General features: G+C 38.7%; 3 protein-coding genes across 5 annotated transcripts in view; 2 read left to right on the plus strand and 1 right to left on the minus strand.

Moving 5' to 3' along the window:
* Positions 1 to 6014: 6014 nt before the first annotated feature.
* Positions 6015 to 7983, plus strand: gja8b (gap junction protein alpha 8 paralog b). The gene is made up of 2 exons (XM_020657681.2): positions 6015 to 6145; positions 6724 to 7983. Exon 2 carries the CDS (start codon positions 6739 to 6741, stop codon positions 7981 to 7983), a length of 1245 nt encoding a protein of 414 aa, XP_020513337.1. The 5' UTR covers positions 6015 to 6145; positions 6724 to 6738.
* The window catches only part of LOC110002057 (nectin-1), a 28305-nt gene continuing 14640 nt past the window's right edge, over positions 7847 to 21511 (minus strand). For both annotated transcript variants that reach the window (XR_010667641.1, XM_065962315.1), the window contains one exon: positions 7847 to 7985. The gene's annotated coding sequence lies outside the window, so the exon portion shown is untranslated. The remainder of the gene's footprint in view (positions 7986 to 21511) is intronic.
* On the plus strand, positions 15352 to 21133 carry LOC110002059 (uncharacterized). 2 transcript variants are annotated; one of them, XM_065962318.1, is made up of 6 exons: positions 15352 to 15483; positions 17692 to 17778; positions 18698 to 19006; positions 20421 to 20547; positions 20664 to 20694; positions 20830 to 21133. In XM_065962318.1, the coding sequence occupies exons 2-6, from the start codon at positions 17697 to 17699 to the stop codon at positions 20893 to 20895; spliced, it is 615 nt and encodes a 204-aa protein (XP_065818390.1). In that variant the 5' UTR covers positions 15352 to 15483; positions 17692 to 17696; the 3' UTR covers positions 20896 to 21133. The 2 variants fall into 2 exon arrangements, with proteins under 2 accessions (XP_065818390.1, XP_029137943.2); XM_029282110.2 differs by lacking the exon at positions 15352 to 15483 and adding an exon at positions 16863 to 17179.

Genomic DNA, 21511 nt, shown 5'->3' on the forward strand with positions numbered 1-21511 from the left:
TACTGTACTCACTGCTTAACTGTGTTTCTAGATCACGCTCATTTCAGGTAAATTTACATGCAGTGTGAAGATACCAGCATAATAAAGATCGCTAGCATTAGCATGCTAACACAACAATGCAGCGCCAGTTGTTTTGGTTTCATGCTGGATCAAAAAATCACATATTAAACCTTTAAATGAATCATTTGCACTGATTTGTGAAAAAGTCAGTTTCTGGTGATAGTGTGCACTCTGTGTTTTTGCCCTGGAGTGAATCCAAACTTAAATGAAAGGCGAGGAATTATTTTTACTTCAGTAATCTTAGTCTTGTCATCTGAAGCTTTAAAGTTTAAATTTACTCTCTGCTCATTCTTGCTCAAAATGTCTGTTCTCCTTTGTGTTAGTGGACAGGCTCAAATCTGCTGCTTCTAAGTCCTCTGTTGAGTAAATGATGCCCCCTATCAGCTTCAATAGATTACACATATCAAGCTGAGAGTATGTAATGCATGAAGGCTGACAGTTTTGTATGAACTCAGCACTTTAAGCACACAGCCAAACCCTTAAGACGTTCACTGAAAAACATCTAAAAGTAGAGCTTTAAGTACTGAAGCTCTACTTTATTTATCAAATTAAGACAGACATTTCTCTTATTGCCAAGAAATGTCAAAGGAAAGACCACAACCAAAAATGTTATCAGAATTCCTCTTAGTATTTTATTATCACATCTGATGCACTTGATCCCATTTGTTCTGATAGGATATTATGAAAAAAATTAAGATAACTTGTGTTCATTTAAAGCTTGTTAAAAAATTAAAACTCTGCAGGGGAAGTTGAGTAAACTGATAATATTTAGAGTCACAAAATAGTACAGTAGAGTGCCACAAAAATAATCCATGTTTTTCTGTTTCCCAGCATGTTCCAAACTGTAAAGTGGTCGCTTGCAATACACAGTGAAGTAGGGGGATACATTTTCAATCGCATCAAGGTGTGTGTAGTGGTTAATGTGAGCAGCTTGATTTTCTATTGGTGTATTGGTCGCACTGGTTTATAGGGCGCAGCTCACTTTTTAAGTGACAGAATAAGTTGCAGGTATTAACAGTGAGCCTAGTTAGAGGATGTAGACCAAATCTTGTTTTTTTCATTGATTTTTATCTATTTTTTCTCGTCTGTACTTAATCCATATTTGTATTCCTGTTCTTGAGTTTCTTTGCTCGCTTGTAAATTAGAAATACTGAAAAAAAACCCTGTGCTGAAGTTCTTGTTGCAATTTTCCATCAGATATCGTGGGGTACAAATATGGAATTCCAAAAAGACACGTTGTTAACAGCTCTTCATCTACAGAGATTTTTAAAAGGAAACTGTCTTCACATTTAATCCACGAGGTCAAACTTTTGCATATATACATTTTTTATTTTTTTTCCATCAACTCACTCATTCACTCCCTTTTTAAAAGATGAATGTCTGTTTCATTTAGCTGACAGAGGTTAACATTTTCAGACTTACTATTGTATGTATGTGTCTAAGTGTGTGTGTATGAATACGTGTACAGGTTACTGTACATGTGTTAATATTTAATTCTATTTTGAAATTGTGTAATTCGATTTGCTCAGTTGATTTATTTGTCTCTTAAGAGGTGAGGCCTGTTGGCTTCTTGACCTCTCCTGACACACCGTTTATGTTTTTGTTAATCCTATTTTGATGTATTCTTATATGTGTGCTAATGAATAAATAAAATAAAAACTCCCACTGGCAGTACATGGATCAAGACAGATAAAAATGGGCTGCAACACGGGCCCCTGCTGAGAATTGAATTTATAACCAGAAAGCTATCAGAAAGTACCATGGACCTTTCTTCTAGTAAACATCTGTCAGATGAAGGCTGATGATTATTATATGGGAAATCAGTAAAAACAAAAAACACATCCCCTGCAAAGTGTTTTCTTCAGGGAGTGGCGGGGAAGATGTTTATTATGTAAAAGGCCAACTCAAACCAACCCCCTGCCAACATTTGTCAGAATCACATAATGCATATTGTTAGATGAAATTCATGTGCGAAATCGAAAAAATCGCATCGATAAAGTGAGGTACGACGTATGATTTCAGTCACTTCCTGCTTTTCAAAGGCCCTGCGTGCAGGAAGCGCGTGGCACCGCCGCGCCGTAGGCAGATCGACACACGATATGTTTGTTAGCGTGTTAGCATTCTGATTAACGGCCAGTTGGTGCCCTGCTTCGGAGGTCTAATCTGGCCTCATGCCTCACTGCACGTGCTCAATAGAGTCCGCACCCTGCATCATGACATCATGTCTTTGTGTGAAATCCCGGTGCCATTCACGGGCCCACCGTGGGGCTTAGCGTGCAAGCATCCACTATACCAACACACAGGTCTTTAAAGGGAGTCCTGTGGTCCAGCAGCTCAGTGGATACACCCTGATGCCTCCACAGAGCTCAGAACATGGCTTCCATTCTCCAACACAACGGGATAAAGCCCATGTGCATTTCAAGGCCTAGAGAGGAGAGCGCATTTTGAGGGACACATTTTTGGTGGAGACATTATGCTCCTGGATATTCAGTATGGGGGACAAGCTAAAGCTATCCAATCAGCTAACAATCAAAATTGAAGTTCTTGGATGCCGTGTCATTAAGAGAAAAAAAAAACTTGACGAATGATTCAACATGACAGGATAGTGCCGCACACCGGTTTCTGCTCTTAGATTACATCATCTGTTTGCTAAAAGCGGTGGGATCAGTGAAGCTCAGTGTGGAGGCTCAAACCCAACAGGTCAGAGAGCAGACATCAGGAGGTGAAGGCTGGAGGTCACCATGCCTAGTGATGTCACCTGAAACTAAAAACACCATTGGCCAGGAGGAGAGTTTAGGGCTGGCCGCCATAACACGTGCAGATGCATTCAAAATAGGAGACTTTGTTGATTGATAGTTTTTTTCATTTTGACCATTTTAACATGTGACCTGTCGTATAAGGTCAAATCCATTGTCCAAATAAATGAAAATACACTCATACAAGGATTAAAAGAAGATGCTCCACTGTAATTATTCATTGTAACTGTCAATATATATATATATATATATATATTTATAGGTAAGTCATTGAAATGAGTCCAGTGGATCTTGCAGGACCGAAATATTTTCATTTTCATTTTTCTATTTGTTTCACTGGATTAAACAGCACTGAACTAAAAATGGTCTTTAAGTGCAGTTTCACAGAATTTGGTTAAATTGAACAAATTCATTAAGCAGCTAAATGCAAAATATATATATATAATTTTTTTTTTAAAGCTTCAACATAAATTCATCAATGTTGAACCTTTTTTAAAAAATAAAAAACATTTTTTGGTCAACATCTATGATAAATAAATAAATGATGTATGCGTTTTTAATTATGCAACTTTAAAACATCAAGCAGTGAGGCACATCAGACTTCACAGAAAATGTGTTTGTTCAAACTTTACTGGGTCCAAAGAGTATAGCACAATTGTGGAACCTGGAAATGAGCTTGTGCAAAGGGAAATGAGTTGTGTGATTGTAAGCAAACAGCTGTGTATTTATGTGATTCTTTCCTTTAATTTGGTGCATCAGTGGTTTACCAGCAGAACAAGTTTCAACAGTTTAGATAAAAAGACAAACAAAAAGCTCTCTTCAAATAAACTTTGACAAAGTTCAAGTTTGCTGTTTAATGAATGTACTAATCGCCAGCACAAAGAAATCGTTTTGCTGATATACATCGTGGCTTTTCAGAATTGTGAGTTTCTGCATTACAACACAATGTGTAGCATTATATGATGTATAGAACATCAACATCCTGTTACCCTGCTGCTGACATGCTGATACAGGCACATGGAAACACATTGTCATTCTTCATCTTAAAAAACGTTACAGAGCACAATGATGACCTGTTTTTAAGCAAATAAGCCACGACAACCAGGAGTTAGATTGTGTCTTAACTAGTTCAAATAATGATGTCTTAACTTCCTGTACTTCAAATAAAATATCAATGTTTTTGCATCAATGTGCACGACTTATATAAGAGTAAGATCCTGTTCAGCAATGAGAAAAATAATTTGTTATTGTAAAATATACTTATCCAATATATTTAAGTATTGATAAATGTGTTAGTATTTGATTTGATTTAAAAATGTACATGTATATATTAACATAAAGTTATCATGGATAATGTCTTTTGATCAAAGCTACATTAGGAACGGCAATTAATTTAAATATGTTAAAATCTAAGACACACACTTTCTACTTCATACAGCTTACTTCTCCATTTTAACTTTACACAAAGGCTTGATTAAATTAATTCATTTTTAAAAAAAAATGAGTTGTATCTTTGCTGTATTAGGATGATTATAAATATAAATTACTTAATCTACAGTCTCCTCCTGATAAACATATAATCAGGAGGTGCATCAGTCTTTTATTTCTGCTCTTCTGTGTTCATCACATATTCATGTATCTAAACAATCTATTTGAATGTATTAGCCAAACCTGTCCATGTGACCCATCATGAAGGATTCATTCTGCCCAAATGAAAGAATGATTTAATTATACATCGTATTTGAGAGGTTATTTGGGGTGATTGATTGTATTTGTGCAAACCTGGAGGTTATTTCATAAAGGGATTTGGAGATACTTAGACAGTGATAACACGCCTCTGTGGGGGCTCTGCAGCAGCTTTTCATCTGTTCAAACATCTGTGGAATAACTCACACATCAAAGATTGTTACTTATTGTTTTTGTTCCCCGAGCCGGGAGAGTTCGACTAACAAACCTATTAAGAGACATTTCACTATGTTCCTTTCACTCAATGGCCCACATTCTTCAAATTCCAGCTAAGTGACATGGATATGATGATACACAAACACACACACACACACACACACACACACACACACACACACACACACACACACACACACACACACACACAGATATAAACAGAGTTTAGTCATCTACTATGTTAACACTTAACTAAACTGACTTGACTAAACTGTTCAGAATTCTTCACCACAAATACAACATGTGTATTTTTTTAAATTAGCAAAAGATCAAAACTATTAATAAAATACAAAAACAATCTGGTCAACTTGTTTTGGTGTTTTTGATATTTAGCATGTCCATAAATTGAGGAATATATAATATGTGGTCGGTGTGATTTTGGCAATAGCGTTGAATGAATACCATGAGCTGTTTTTACTTCCACAGGATTTGAAATATTGTAAATATATATTAAAAAAAATCTTCTGGGGCAATGATGACAAAAATCTTGATGAAAATGTGGATGTTTGCTCAGTTTGTGAGTGTTTTATAGATTTTGTTGCAGATATTGAGGTCTGGAAATCTGAATGGAATATGCATTCTTGTAGATGCATGCATGGCTTAAAATGATTCTGTTGTGTCAACTGAAGCCAGCTGTTTGTATGACACACTAAAACAACCTAATTGTTCAGATATTTAAATCAAATGAGAAGGCCACAACCAGCTTTTTAATGAAGTCCAACATGAGAGCACATATCTGATATTTACCCAGAGCAGAGATGAACCTGCTGCTGCTCGTTCTGAATAATTGTATAAACAATGATGTGCAGTGTTAACGCATCAGGAGACAATTTTTCCCTTTATTTGCTCTCGAGCCAATAGGTCGTCCCTGACCTGCCTCTCTGCTCTAACACTGAGGCATGGCTGCAGGATGGAAATAAATCAGCTGCTGTTTGTGTTTTTTTTCCATCTACTGTATCAGTGCTTCTACATACAGTATATATATATATGTGTGTGTGTGTGAGGATGTTGGGATGCACATAGCTGTAGCTGCTCTGCTGTGGACTCGGTGCCCCGGCAGTACAGTTGTCCATGTTGGTGTGGGAGCCCCGAGGCCTGCTCCCATACATCCCCGCTCTGGCCCTGTTGATCCTATTGTCTCCCGCGTCACCACACGTCGCCCGGCAAATAAAGGCTGTCTGGCTCCAAGCTTAAATATTGCAGCAAACTAAAAACCAACCATCAGAGCCGATTCATTCACATCTGCTCAGTGGGGCGACAAGGACGGGGCTTTAGTTCGGGAAAGAGGGCAGAAAAAAGTTCACTTTTCTCCGCCGGGTGCCAAGAGAACGGGACAGGACTCAACTTCTGCCGGAGCCGCAGCTGTGGCAAGTTGCCCATTTGATAACATTTAACAGATATCGAAACCCTAAAAGAAGACGGAACTATTTGTTAATGATTGAACTTCTTTTTTATGAATCTTTATGAAGGGGGGGGGGTTATTCTGTGGCGTTCTTTATGAAGCTAGAGGCACTTTTATTTGGTTTGCTACACGGGTAAATGTTAATCATTGTTAAAGGGATCAGAGCGAGCAGCCTGTCAAAAGGTAAAACTAAAGTTAAGAATTTTAATGTAATATTTTATTCATTTTTTTTCTATTTAATGAAAAGTTGATTTAAACGCCCCTCGTTTGACGTTTCAAATCGGCCTACATATAAATTTCGACTACAATACAAAGTGCTAGCATGAAATTAAAGCTTAGGCTTCATTTTTGACATCTTTAAGTTTTCCTCTTCTATATTTCTTACTTTTCTCCCCTCCCCTCCCCCTCCCCACCCCTCCCTGTCCGTCCCTACGACCCCACCCTCTCTCTCTCTCTCTCTCTCTCTCTCTCTCTCTCTCTCTCTCTCTCTCTCTCCCTGCACCCTCTGTGTCCCCTCTTCCACCCCACCCTTCATTTTTTCAGTGCTACGGACCGATCATGGGTGACTGGAGCTTTCTGGGTAATATTTTAGAGGAAGTAAACGAGCACTCTACGGTGATCGGCCGGGTGTGGCTCACGGTGCTCTTCATCTTCCGCATCCTCATCCTGGGCACGGCGGCGGAGTTCGTGTGGGGCGACGAGCAGTCCGACTATGTGTGCAACACACAGCAGCCCGGCTGCGAGAACGTGTGCTACGACGAGGCCTTCCCCATCTCCCACATCCGCCTGTGGGTGCTGCAGATCATCTTCGTGTCCACGCCGTCTCTGGTGTACGTGGGCCACGCCGTGCACCACGTCCACATGGAGGAGAAGCGCAAGGAGCGCGAGGAGGCGGAGCTGAGCCGGCAGCAGGAGCTGAGCGAGGAGCGTCTCCCGCTGGCGCCCGACCAGGGCAGCGTTCGCACCACCAAGGAGACGAGCACAAAGGGGAGCAAGAAGTTCCGTCTGGAGGGCACGCTGCTGAGGACCTACATCTGCCACATCATCTTCAAGACTCTTTTCGAGGTGGGCTTCGTGGTGGGCCAGTACTTCCTGTACGGCTTCCGCATCCTGCCGCTGTACAAGTGCAGCCGCTGGCCCTGCCCCAACACCGTGGACTGTTTTGTGTCTCGACCCACCGAGAAAACCGTCTTCATCATCTTCATGTTGGCCGTGGCCTGCGTCTCGCTCTTCCTCAACTTTGTGGAGATCAGCCACCTGGGCCTGAAGAAGATCCGCTTTGTCTTCCGCAAGCCGGCCCCGGCCCCGGCCCAGGGCGAGGGCTCGGCGCCTCCTCTGCCGCTGCAGGGGAAGAGCCTGCCCCCGCTGGCCGTGCCCTCCCTGCAGCGGGTCAAAGGTTACAGGCTGCTGGAGGAGGAGAAAGTTCCCCAAATGACTCACCTCTACCCGCTGGCTGAAGTCGGCATGGAGGCGGGCAGGGGGACCCCGCCCTTCCAGGGGGGGCTGGAGGAGAAGTCGGAGAAGGTGCTGCCCATGGAGGACTTCTCTAAGGTGTACGACGAGGCGCTGCCCTCCTACGCTCAGACCACCGAGACAGGGGGGGTGATATTACACGAGGAGGAGGTGCAGCAGCCTGCGGAGAAGGAAGCGGAGCGGGTGGACGAGGATGTGGAGGTAGAGGAGGCGGCGATCGACGACGGGGTGACCGCGGCGGAGGCCGCCGATACAATAGAAGACACCAGACCGCTGAGCCGACTGAGCAAAGCCAGCAGCAGGGCCAGGTCAGACGATCTCACCGTATGAACCTGTGAGAGGGAGAAACACACACACCTGCGTTCAGCTATCATTCAACATAAGAGAGAGAGCACACACACACACACACACACACACACACACACACACACACACACACACACACACACACACGCTCAAGACAATGCAACATTGTTGAACAGGCAGGTCAAAAAACAAAAACAAAGTAAAAACAGGCTGAGATTAAGAGCTTTAAAAACACAGGCGACAACTCGAATCGAAGAAAAAAATAAAAAATCTTTGTGTTTGTGACGAACCAAAATACCAAAAAGTAGAGACAGGAGGAGTAGGTTTTTTTATTAAGCGTGTTCTTATATTTAAAAATGTGTAAGGGACACATGCAGGGCGGGGGGGCGGGGGGGGGGGGGGATGTTTTTACTTGATGAAAATCAATGTTTAATTTTAAAAACACCTTTTTCTATTGAAAGAGTTTTAATCATACACAATGGAGGGGTTAGACATTTTTACATGGGGGTTTGAGTAGATAGGGGAAAGAGAGAGTTAGATTATAATTGTGTGTCTACAAACCTGATATTTCACTGTAGTTAGGCACCGACTTTCATTTCCATTCAGACAGGTTCATCACAGGTTTCATATGCAGTAAAAAAAAAAAAAAAGCTGCACAAAGCGGAGCAGGTCGGGATCTCGCTTTACACTCACTGCATGATTAAGTGCCGTTACATTTAAAGGTAAGGAGCTCTTTGAAAATGGAGAAGTCCAGTTTCAGGAGAACAGCTTATCTTTAATTTTATTTTGCACATTCAAGAGGTAACGACTCTGAATGTGCAAGGCCTTAAACCCCCCATGACACACACTCATCTGTGCATCCATTTAGCAAAAGGATTATTTCAAGTTAAAGAGAGATGTGCATCACTATCAGAGCATTTCTCTCCTTTTTCATGTTTATATACCATGTAGCAGAGCCAGAGCTGAGATAGTGAGGAAAAAACAGACAAAAAAAAAAAAGACCACATGTTGAATGTCTTTTTCAATGTGATTCTGCTTCTCTTCGACGTAGATTCGCTTTAAGTAGAACTATGTACTGTGATATTAGTTGTCCATGCAAAAGAGAGTGAGCAGGGCTCATTTTGGTCCCGAATGGAGAATGAGCTACAGCAGCGACCAACCGAGCGACCTCAGGCCAAATCCTCTCTTTTCGCGCTGTACAAACAGGCGTCCGGGACGATAAAGATCATGCACCATCAGCACAAAGTATTGTTTGAGGCGAGACAATAAAAGAAAACCAACGCTCATCAATGACAACAAGCATCCTTGAACCTAGCTGTGAAAAAAAATCTTTCGACTTGAATTTGTGTAACCGTAGTGGGTCACTTACCCGGCAAGAAAAAAACACACAATACTCATGACAGCCTTTTGAATTCATAGGGTAACAAACAACCAGGGGCGACCCCCCGCTGTACATAACGCCCTAATCTCATGTCTGATAATGTACATAATGTGCAGTTTTTTTTTCATTGTCTATAGGAAATCACATAAAATACAAACTGTGATTTAACCCCAAAAAATCCCAACAGAGAAAAATTCAAAACAATGAATCTATCCGAGGATAAAATTCATTTTCCTTACAAATCTTTTGCAATTTTTTTTTTTTTCACATAAAGCGCATAACGCCTGAAGGTATGCAATTAGGTTCATCACAAATCTTCTTTTACTCACATTCTCTGGCTTTGTTTATTGAAAACCCTCGTGTGATTTTCTGTGCCTTATCTGTAAAATGTAAATTCTCAAATGTTTACGATTGTAGCAAATGCTTATATTTCTCTGGGACCTGCATGAACTTGATGTTTTATTAACTCTTTAAAAAAACAAAAAATCAGACTTTCTCATTTTGGCCACCCCCACCCCCACCAGCAAACACAAACACAACATGTTTTGGTTATGTAGCTCAAGAAAGAATTTGAAGTATGGTTATATATTAATGTTTGAAAAAATAATATGAGGGTATTATGTTGCATGTTTGCAGACATGAAGACACATTGTGCAGGTTTGTGCTCATATGTGCCTTTGTGTGCACAAACATACACACACACACACACACACACACACACACCTTGCAGTGTTGGTTTTGGGGGTATGATCAAACGGCTCTGGAGAAACTCTGAGAGAGAAGGCAGCTTTGACCCCTTTGTGACCCCCAGCCATCCCTCGGGCCCCCATAATCCAATGCTGTGGAATCCGACAAAGAGAGCCTTCAACAAATATCTAAATTGTTGAACACAGTTTTTTTTTTGCATTTAGCAGTTTTGACACAATTCAAACGTAATGCTGGTCCTTGTGTAAATGGATAACGTATGATTTTTTTTTTGTTTTTTAAGACTGTTAAATTGCCCGTATGTTTGTAAGAAGACTTCCTTAATTTTTTTTGAAAGAAAGAAAAAAAAAGATTCTTTTTACTAACTTGTAGTCTTCTTTGCTGATAGATGTTTGGCAGTATCTTCTTTTTGAAATGTGAACCAACGCAATAAAAAGTCACACGTGGTCAAGAAGTGTTGTGTAGGTGTTTCATTGCAGAGTCCACACACACACTCGCACACACACACACACACACACACACACACACAAACACACACACACACACACACACACAGATATAAACAGAGTTTAGTCATCTACTATGTTAACACTTATCTCAACTGAATGCAAAAACTGTTCAGAATACTTCACCACAAATACAACATGTGTATTTTTTTAAATTAGCAAAAGATCAAAACTATTAATAAAATACTATTAATAAGTGTTGAGAGACTGGAAAATATGAAAATAATTTTACCTTATAAACTGAATAAAATCAAGGTTTACAACATTTTATGTTTTGATAAATGATAGACATGTTTTATTTTTATTTTTTACAAACACATTAAACTAGTAAAAATCTGGTTGCAGTCTTGAACCCTTACCAAACTTACCAACTCGGTTGTATTGGTGATTGCAGTCTATCTGTATTTTAAACCCAAAAAGACACAAGGCCTCTTCAGAAACCTAACATTTATCTGGATGGGCCAAAAGTCTAAGGGTCTGCAAAAGTCCAAACTTTCCACTGCTGTTCCTCCTCTGGCTATAATCTCTTTCAGGCAGAAATAATTGGCTTTGAGTTTTTTTTTATTTTTTAGAACCAAAGGGGAGATAAACTGTGGTTAGGAAAAAAAGAAACAAAAGTATTAACATTAGGGCTGCGCAATTATTCTCAATTTAATCATTAAAGAGTTTCAGTATTTGTAATAAACATAATAAAAGTTTCAATTCATTGCAATGAATAAGATTTTTTTATCATTTTTAGAAAAAGGCAAAACTTTACTTTTTCACTCGGCATGCGTTCATGTTTGTTTGTTTGTTTGTTTATTTGGAGCCCTGTTGGCTTCAGCACAGCGAGAAGCTAATCTTCCTGGGGTCCGCAGGATGGGGGGCCTGGGTATAATGGCTTTCACACCATTTTAAAGCAGTCAGATGTTAAACAGCAGCTTCCCTTAGATTCATTTGGGCCAGTTTGGTCCAGTTTGGTTTGATCTTTGATATAATTTGGACTCAGGAGAAACATGTTACAAACTTAAGTATTGTGTTAAATTTGAAGAACGGCAGTTAGAGATAAAAACTGTGAGTTGTTTGCACTACTACATTTTGAATCATGTATTTCATTTATATTTCTCATATTGTGCAAGCCTAATAATTTACATCCTGATAAATTTAATAAATAAAAAATACACTCATTCTGCAGGATGGCACGTCTGAGAGAAATGTATGATTTTATATTATAGGAATTTAATCAGTGATTACTTGTATGTCCAGCAATTAAAGTCATATCCAAGAGTAATCTTTTTTTATCTTTAAACCATCTTTGGACTGTGTGAGAAAAAATTAAAAGCGCAGGGATGAAATGAAAACAATGTGGAACTATTGCAGTGGATATGTTCCACTGGGACTGACATGCAGTTCACTGGTTTAACTATAAAGAAACATTTTGATTAAATGGGTTTTTAATGAAAGACTCAGGGTGTGACGGTGATGTGAGTGAGTATTACAGTTACGAGACCACTAGAGGGCAGTATTGTAAAAGCTATTTATTTTCCATGATGGGCCTTCCCGTTAGACTTTCAGTTTACAAAGGGTTTAAAAAAGAAAAAAAAAAACTTCAATTGCTTTCAAGAACTTTCAACTGTGGAAATATTTTAAAATAAAATAATTTTATAATTTAAATCAGTCTTGGATATGTCAAAGATTATGCAAAATATTGACTTTGATACATTGTTAGTTTTTGTGTAGCATCAGATTTAAAATGTAGTTCTCTGTTTGGACATTGGAGGGCAAAAATGTTCAATTTACAAAAACTGATATAAAAATAGAACAGATTGATATTTTTTCTACTTTTTTTTTGCATAAATCTCTTAAACAACTCCAGCCCTGTTCCAAAATATAAAATATTGAGTAATTATCAGGAATTGAACCCTTTAAATGCCAGAATTATGTTATCAAACTGGCATTTAAAGGGTTAAATTCCTAAAAATGATTGAATGTTTGGTAGTTCTGAGCCACATGCACTAACACAGAAAAAATGATAATCAGATAAAGAGGAAACATTTGCGCAAAAGGACAAAAATGTCAACATACCCACAAGATCATTCATCAAGTGATAACGCAGCTTAACACATTCATGTTTGCAAGTGCATCTTTCATTATTTATATAATTAGCTAATACATTTCCTGGAAATTGTCAGATGTTTGTTCAACTGAGTATTAGAGCCATGTTGAAGTTTCCTTTTAAATGAGATCGTAGCCTCGTGTCGAAAATGTGCGAGATTAAAGATGTATTTTTGAAGGGACATAGGCCACGTCAGTTTCCTGTGTTTAAAGTAGAGCATAGATCCTGTGACGTTATAGCCTACCTAAAGATAGATTTCACAAGGTTCTTAATCTTTCGGCTCATCAGCAACACATTTTCACAAGTATCAGGAAAAGATTGTGCAAGAAGACTGATGCATTGCTATGACCACAAAGGCAGCTTAATATTCAGAGCTTTGGTGCAACTAAGTGCACACAGGATGAACATGTGTGACCAGAATGATAATGGTATGTAATGTTTTACATGTTACTGAGTACATGATGCTTGATGACTTTAAATCAGGTGGATTCTTTCCACTTTCAAAAAGCATTTCAAGGAGCTTTGAGTTCTTAGAATCAAGACATTTTCTAAGAATTTCCCCTCAAAGTTCAGACTAGATCGTTGTAAAGATGAAAGTTATTCACAAAGCGTCTTGGCCCTTAAGAGAGCTCCTGAAGTGTCAAACTGTGAGGGTTATGCATGCATGCATGCTGAGTTTTTCTACGTGTGTTCACCTCCACAGGTGCATCCAATCACTGATTAAGACTCTTTACCTTCTGACGTAACGATCAGCATGTGAAGAAGCTGCTGCACAAGTGAGAATGTGATTTTAAACATCTTGTAGGCTATATACTTATAAAGTACGTTTTACAGATTATCACACAGACGCTAATTTCAAAGTGTTCATAATTACACAATGTCTGAATAGAGTCTATGTTTGACTCTCGTTATCATTTTTTTGGATTAACCAATCACAGCTTCTGAAAATAGTTTAATAAATTGAACGTTTAGGTAATCTGTCGGAATGACAATACCTTGTAAAAATACATGTACATGTAAAAATGGACATTCAGAATAAACCTCCATATATTGAAGGATTTTGTAAATTGCCCATGAAACTCAAAGCTCCTTGAAATGCTTTTGAAAGTGGATAGAATCCACCTGAAATGATAAATACATTTCCCCAGTTTATATCTAGTGTTAAATTAATTTTAATGATGCGTCAAGACACGGCAAGATATTTGGATTTAAACGGAACATTCATCACAACTTTATTTTTGTAATACCACAACTCTAATGTTGTAATATTACGACTTAACTCTCATAATGTTAAGACTTCTCATCTTAGAATCTCAACAACAACACAATCTCTAATGTGGCTCTAGCTTAGTGCTCTGAATGAGAGGACCTCGAGACTCCATGATGGGCCGTATCCGAATTGCCAAGTACATACTGAATCTTTCAGTATGCAGTATGCAGTACGTACTATCCGTGCTGCATACTGTTAGTACCTACTCTTCAGTATGCACACACAATAGGCTTCTTCTTAAATCTCGTAAATCAAGTAAAATATTAAATAACTAAATAACATACAGTACATAAAGAACAAATGAAAGACAGTAATATACAGAATATAAAATAAACCAATAAAGACACATTTAAATAGTGAAATCATTATTTAAATAGTGAAATCATTATTTAAATAGTGAAATCATTATTTAAATAGAGGGGGAAAGGTTTTATAATAATGCAGATATTTGTTATATTTTCTGTTGTTTATTTAAAGTAGTGATTTCAGTCGGGACTTGAACTCTAGATTAAAAATTGATTCAATTAATCCACGCTCGTTTGTTTTGATTTGGAGGCAGACGTGACGTGACGATTTACGTTTGATTTCGCACTGCATTGTGGGTAAAACACAATTCATTTCTTGAAAGCACGCATCTGATCCATACTGCATGAAACCAGGAAGTTAGTATCCATACTGAAATGTTCAGTATACTGAGGTGGACCCAATAAATAACCACTGAATGACCACGAGGGTTCAGTCTACTGAAACTCCTACTGAATAGTACTGATTACTGAACTGTGACTATTCGGAAAGGGTCTCATGTTGTAGTATGCAGCCCCTCCTACCCCTGTTTTCTTCTTCTGTGGTTATTTCCATATTTGTGTTGCCTCCTTCCCTCGTACACTTTTGCACACTTCCCCTGTGGGTGTTATTTTATAAAGCTCATTCATTATCTTCATCCGTCTCATTATTTAGCTTCTTTTGTGTTCATATTTCATTTCTAACCATGTCGTTGTGTTTTTTTTTTACTGACTGTCGATGCTTTCATCTGATTAGAAAGTCACAAAGAAATAGTCATGTTTTTATTAGTAACATTATAACGGCTAAACGTGCACTACAAAAACACACAGACCTATATATATATTTTTTTAAATTATATTTAATGTTATATTGCTGTGCTGCTCATACGGTTCCCTTTCATCGACTATAAATCGTCTTAAAAAAATAATCCTGGTGTCACAGCACCATTTAAAACTATCACTACACAACACAGAAACCCACAGTTTGCAACACGTCAACAATCTGATATTTATATTCTAAATATACAGAGCCCGACTTAACTGCTTCATTTGTATAAAAAAAACGTGTTATGTCATGAATGTTTTCCATTGCAGGGGGAGCTTAATGTAGTTCAGCATTAAAGTCCCTCCCTCCCTTTTTTTTAGCTCATGATGCTTTCAATGCCGGCTGGAGAAATAGGAAAGCCTGAGGTTACACAGATAACTGAGCAGTCTTTAAGATGAAAGGGCTAAATTCCAAGTGGCTTTGGGAGTTTTGTGGAGGAGGCTGCAGTCTTTGAGTGTCTGTAAGTAAAAAGAGGGTTTACAACCGGATATTGTGGAATGGGGTGTGTCTGCATGTGTGGTGAGAACAGTGCAGCTGTGTTTGAGCTCTCTGGTGTCCTCGACTGGTTGACCACACCCACGTGAGCGGAGTCAGAGCAGAATTCCAGACGTTGCAATGCAATAGGTTGTTTCAGCCTCAGGCTCTACACTGCTGATGGGTTTGCCTCACTAGACAAAGCTGCCATTGTCAATCATCATTTGATATGAGCTCAGTTTGTATTTTCATTTTTGGGGTTTCAGAGTCTGCCAAAATAAAGATGCAAGGTTCATTTTTCATTCACTTTCATTTTTACCTTTACACTTGATAGCCCACTGAAGGACTTTAACAATTTATGTAATCCAAGGCCTCCTGCACAACAGGGGCCAAATTCACGAAGCCTCCTAAATCCTAAAAGTTGATCCTAATGAACAAAATTCTAAGAAAATTCTTAGAATCAAGACATTTTCTAAGAATTTCCCCTCAAAGTTCAGACTAGATCGTTGTAAAGATGAAAGTTATTCACAAAGCGTCTTAGCCCTTCAGAGAGCTCCTGAGGTGTCAAACTGTGAGGATTCGTGAGGAGGACTTTTAACAGGATGAAGAGTTTCTCAAGCTGAGGAGGAAACAGAGAAATGTTCTCCAAACACGACATGAAGAATATTTTTGACTAACAGTTGGGCTGAACAGACAAAAATGATTTGTGCAGACATTTAAATCCATCTATGACTTTTTTCAGTACAAAGTGAGACATGCATGTTGAGTTTTTCTACGTGTGTTCACCTCCACAGCTGCATCCAATCACTGATTAAGACTCTTTACCTGCTGATGTAACGATCAGCATGTGAAGAAGCTGCGGCACAAGTGAGCGTCTGATTTTCAAACATCTTGTATGCTGGTAAACGAGGAGGAGAGAGGACATTAGCACAACAATTTTAATATAATTTACAAACAGTCAGTATTTGGCAATCATCATGTGATTCCTTTTGTTTTGTTTGTTTGTTTGTTTGTTTTTTGTCTAAATCTGCTTGCAAAACTGGATCGTACCACAGTTCCCCTCTTGTTTGTATCTCTTTTTTTATTATTGTGTGAGTGTGTGTGTGCATGTTTTGGTGAATAAAAGTTAAAAAAAGAAAGGCTATATACTTATAAAGTACATCTTACAAATGATCACACAGACGCTAACTTCAAAGTGTTCATAATTACACGATGTCTGAATAGATTCTATGTTTGACTCTCGTTATAAATGTTGTTTGGATTAACCAATCACAGCTTCTGAAAACGAATGTGTCATACCTAGCAATGAGGGTCCACCACGCCTCCTCACGAAGATAAAAGTTTCTGTCCCCTCCTCGCTCAGAGTCGCTCTGAGAATGTTCCTAAATCATTCCTATAGGCTAAGACTCTCTGAGAGGATTCTCAGGATGTTTGTAAATATACGGGCCCGGGCATTTTGTGCAGAAAAGTAGCCCATCACAAAAGAGTTTTAGTTCCAACTCATCAACACATCTCAACTGCATTCTGAGTAAAGGCTGAGAACAGACACACATACAGAGCACGCTACAGCTAACCAAAACCCATCACAGCATCTACTTCCTGTGAGGAAACACTGAGTGGGCAGTCTGGGCAGGTTTCCTCTTAAGACTTCAAATGCATGTGAGCTACTCTACCAATAACAGGTATTTTACTTTTCATTTATCTTCACCTTATACATTAAAACGTACCGTTTTGTTGCCTTTAAAAACATTCAAACATATCTGATCAGCAGATGCAGATTCTCTCTACGGGTGAGTACAGGTAGTGATTTTGAGCATCATATATCTGGGTTAGGAGAGGCTGCGATCTTCTTTATAAATATTGTGAGCATTCGTTTGATTTTACAGCAGTTTGAAAAAAACAAATCCTCAACATCAGTAATATTTTGATGTTCTGAATTGTTTGTGTTCTCATTTGATCTGAAGTTATAAATAACATCACAGATGAATAGTTAGTCATTAACGCATTACTTGGACAGGACGCTCTTCCCCGTAAGGCTCTCTTTGAAGTTTAAATATGAATTCTAAATGCGCACATTCCAGTACAATAATGTGATTTCATAACAAAATCATGGTAACAATTTCTCATTTGAGCAAATCACATGCCCAGTTTTCCAGACACACACGAGCTTTACAATATCATTTCTGTTTTTAAGGTGTGATGGAGAATTTCTACAAACACACAGGCATCAGGAAGACCTTTTCCCTGATATTTTACATGGTCTGGATTTCCTCACAAGCAGGTAAAAAACGACTGTGTGTACTGGTCATTGTGAAAAAAGAATCCTTCTTGGGGAGAGATGAACGAGAGAGAGTCTAGACAACACTCTCATGCAAACATAAAATGTTAAATGATGGTTTTATACTTTTTTATTATATGGAACAAAAAAAAGGAATAAGTAAGGTGTTAGGAAGTGAGCTGAGAAAGAGATTGTAAGGGGGATTTCTTTGAACCCACGCAAAAGCCACGACTAACAGTTTCCCACTGTTTCCATTGCTAAACTAAGCTAAGCTAAACAGCTTGCTGGCTTAAGCTTCAAATCTGATGAGATGAGATGAGATTCAACTTTATTGTCATTACACTGATAGAGTCTCATTGATCCTCACATTGCATTCTCTGCAAGGAAATATTTCTAAAGTATTGTTTTAACTGGAGTATAGTTTAATGATGAAATATGTTTAAAGGCTTTATATGTGATGTTTTGATCCAGCAGATGTCGCCCTTGAGCACCAGCATGAAACCAAAACAACTCGTACTGCATTGTTGTGTTAGCATGCTAATGCTAGCGATCTTTATTATGCTGGTATCTTCACACTGCATGTAAATTTACCTGAAATGAGCGTGATCTAGAAACACAGTTAAGCAGTGAGTACAGTATGTTATTCTTCTTTTCTCTAGTCCCTCAATTAAACAACTTTTATACACGAGGGGAGGAGTCAGCCGGCCGTCCTGGCGATGTAAACAAAGTGAAGATAGGACTCTGAAAACTCGGAAAACATCACAGACAGTGGGACTCGGGTGTTACACCCATTGTAGACAGTCATGACTCACAGAGTTATTTTCAGAGGATAAACTTAATTTCTACATTCAAGAGTGAAAAATCACAAATAAAGACTTTAAAGTTAAAAGAGAATCTACTGAAATTCCTGTTTCCCTTACAGAAGGAAAGTTGGTTTTTGCTGAGGCTGGCCGGTCAGTGAACCTGCCGTGTAACAACAAGTCAATCGGCCGTCCCACACAGCTAACATGGATGATGAACGAGACTCAGCTCCTGTTCAGTTTCATCCCAAAGCAACAGTTCCACATGACTCCTGAAGCTCAGATCCTGAACATGAACATGTCAGATTCAGAGAGCCAGCTGTACGGACTGATCATAGAGAGAGCCCAGACGTCTCACACAGGAAACTACACCTGCATGACCACCACACCGACGGGAGTTTGGGAACAGAAGTGGGAACTGATCATTACAGGTGTGCTATTCAATCCTTTTTTTTTTTTTTTTTTTTTATAAGATTAGACACATCAGGAACAGGAAACAGGAAAAACCTGTTTCAACAGGGCAGTAGGAGCAGGGAGACAGAGCGACAGTTGGGTCTGAACAGATAACACAGTTGATATTTGCATAAGCAGGCCTACACTAACAGTGCAGAATAAACACAGGTGAGTACAACAAATTCATCAATCCTCAAAGACACGCACACAAAAGAGCTTCACAGCCATGGAGGTGTGGGTTCTGACTCCTTCATTCTCCTCAGTAAATGAACAATACTCAATGGAGTTACTTTGTCAGATTTATTATTCTCTTTGATAAAAATAGGAGCATCATTAACACGCTGGTTTACCAAATAGCTTCAAATAGTCTGAGCTGAGGTATAGTGGCTCTTAGTGTTAAAGCCTGACGAACTTTAAAAGACCAAACGACCTCATGAAACAGTGATCTCACTATTTTATAAAAATAGTGCATTACAGCCAGCATGATGACGTTCCTACCATCGGTTTTAAAGGCTGTAATTTAACATTAAAGCCACGGCTAAGTGGTATCTCTAGTGCAGCCTTTCTGCACCCACTTTGAAATACAAAATGACTCCGGGGCTCGTTATAAAATAAAAGTTTTGACTACAGCTCTCACTTTCAGTTCGGGTAAATTATTGGACATGACAACATGATATTATGACAAGATAGACAGGAAAGTTTACTGAACATTATGTCCATGAATAGTCATGACACGCCTTACTAATCACTCAAAGGGTTGACTCATGGTTAATCATCATTATTGTTATATTTATTTTATCTTTAAACTTGGAGGGCTTTTCGCAGCCCACCTGCAGTACCCACTCGGCCCACCAGGGGCCGCCGCCCACACTTTGGGAAGCACAGCTCTAGTGTTATTTTTTTCTTCTTTGGAGCTAGAGCGGAGCAGATTTGGAATTAGTTGGCAAGTTTGATTTGATTTGTTTATTTTGAACATGTAACATAAGACAAAAGGTGAACATAAAAAAACAGACAGAAAATAAATAATAATCACAAACAGTGGAAAGTATTCCAGTAAGTAAAAAATTAAAAAAATTGGACGCTATGCCTTTTTTAAGTTGACAAGCGAACAAGCTGGGTACAGTGAGCACAGACACTGATTCTCATAACATTTCAAAATAAAATAAGCTGGTAGCTAATAAAACTAAAGCAAATTAGCTAATGTTGACAAGTTAGCTCGCGCCCCCAGCACTCAAAGTTGCAATGCCCTCATTAATGCATAACTTTGAGCTTTAGTTTAAAAAAAATGTTGCATTAAATGCTGCTTAGATTTTATACACACAAAAGTCAAACATGAGTTAAAGAACAATTTATCCACGTAAAGTGATCATTAAACGCTTCTTTTCTCCACAGACCCTGTGGAAGTTAAATACTGGAATAAGCTTGCGATCGCTTTGGCAGCCACTGTGCTTTGTGTGTGTGGCCTGATCTTTATAATAGCGTTGATCATTATGCTGAAAGTCTGCAGAAAGGGTTCAGAGTAAGTCGCCTTCGTCCTTTTGAACATGTGACTATATGCTCATATACATCTTTAATGCTAATACCATGCTAATGCTAATGCCACAAAAGTATTAACACCATGTCTGTCTTTCACAGCACTTGTGTTCACTCTCTCCCTGCAGACATGGTAAATATAAAACAATGTGATCTTTTTATACAGTCTGTAGATTCAGAAGGCTTTGTGGACACACTGACATCCGACTGAGCTGCAGTATGCAAATATCTGATCTTTGTTCTATTTGTTTGTTTGTTTGTTTTTCAGCATGAGCAAACAGAGGATATCTATGAAAATTGCTTCGAGAGCCGTAGCAAAACCAGGGCTAACTGATTCAAAGCACTGCCCGGAAATGTAAAGGACAAGAGGAATGTAAAATGAGAAGTAATAGGAAGACGTGTGAAACCGTGCACGAAAGCGGAAATACACACCTGGACCTCAATCATGGTTATTTCTGGTGTGCAGCAAAAACAAACTTGTTTGCATTGCTTTTATTTAAGATTATTAGTTTGGACTTTATTTTATATTTCCTTTTTTTTTTTTTTTTTTTTTTTTACATAATTCTTCACTGCTCACTCAATAAATCTACTATATGTAACAAAGAAAATAATCTTTACTTAAAGCTGCATAGAAACATTTTCTGCCCAGTATAACCAGTATGACTCTTCTTCCTCTTGTTGATATTTTCTACTCCTTTAGTGTGTAGGTCGACACATGTTCCACTGTGTCGACCTACAAGTTACTAACTAAGTCTTTCTGGAATTTGTTTCTGAGCTGGGTTTTTTTTTTTTTTTAGATCTGTGGCTTTTTTTGATACCTACTTCCCGTCAAACAGATTATTTAAAGGACAGTGACTGCCAGGCCAGAAAAAAAACCGGGGTTCAAACAGCCTCTAACTGCACTAAGAAAAAGTGCAGCTTTAAAGGATAGGGGGAAGTTTTCCAGTCAG

Source organism: Labrus bergylta, chromosome 13 (assembly GCF_963930695.1).
Source record: "Labrus bergylta chromosome 13, fLabBer1.1, whole genome shotgun sequence".
Lineage (NCBI taxonomy): Eukaryota > Metazoa > Chordata > Actinopteri > Labriformes > Labridae > Labrus > Labrus bergylta.

What these genes read in the sequence shown, in the direction of transcription:
- gja8b (XM_020657681.2), top strand. Translation starts at nt 6,739, where the DNA reads ATGGGTGACTGGAGCTTTCTGGGTAATATTTTAGAGGAAGTAAACGAG.
- LOC110002059 (XM_065962318.1), top strand. Translation starts at nt 17,697, where the DNA reads ATGGAGAATTTCTACAAACACACAGGCATCAGGAAGACCTTTTCCCTG. An exon ending in GTGGGAACTGATCATTACAG is followed by an intron (nt 19,007 to 20,420) that starts GTGTGCTATTCA and finishes TTTTCTCCACAG; the next exon opens with ACCCTGTGGAAGTTAAATAC. An exon ending in ACTCTCTCCCTGCAGACATG is followed by an intron (nt 20,695 to 20,829) that starts GTAAATATAAAA and finishes TTTGTTTTTCAG; the next exon opens with CATGAGCAAACAGAGGATAT.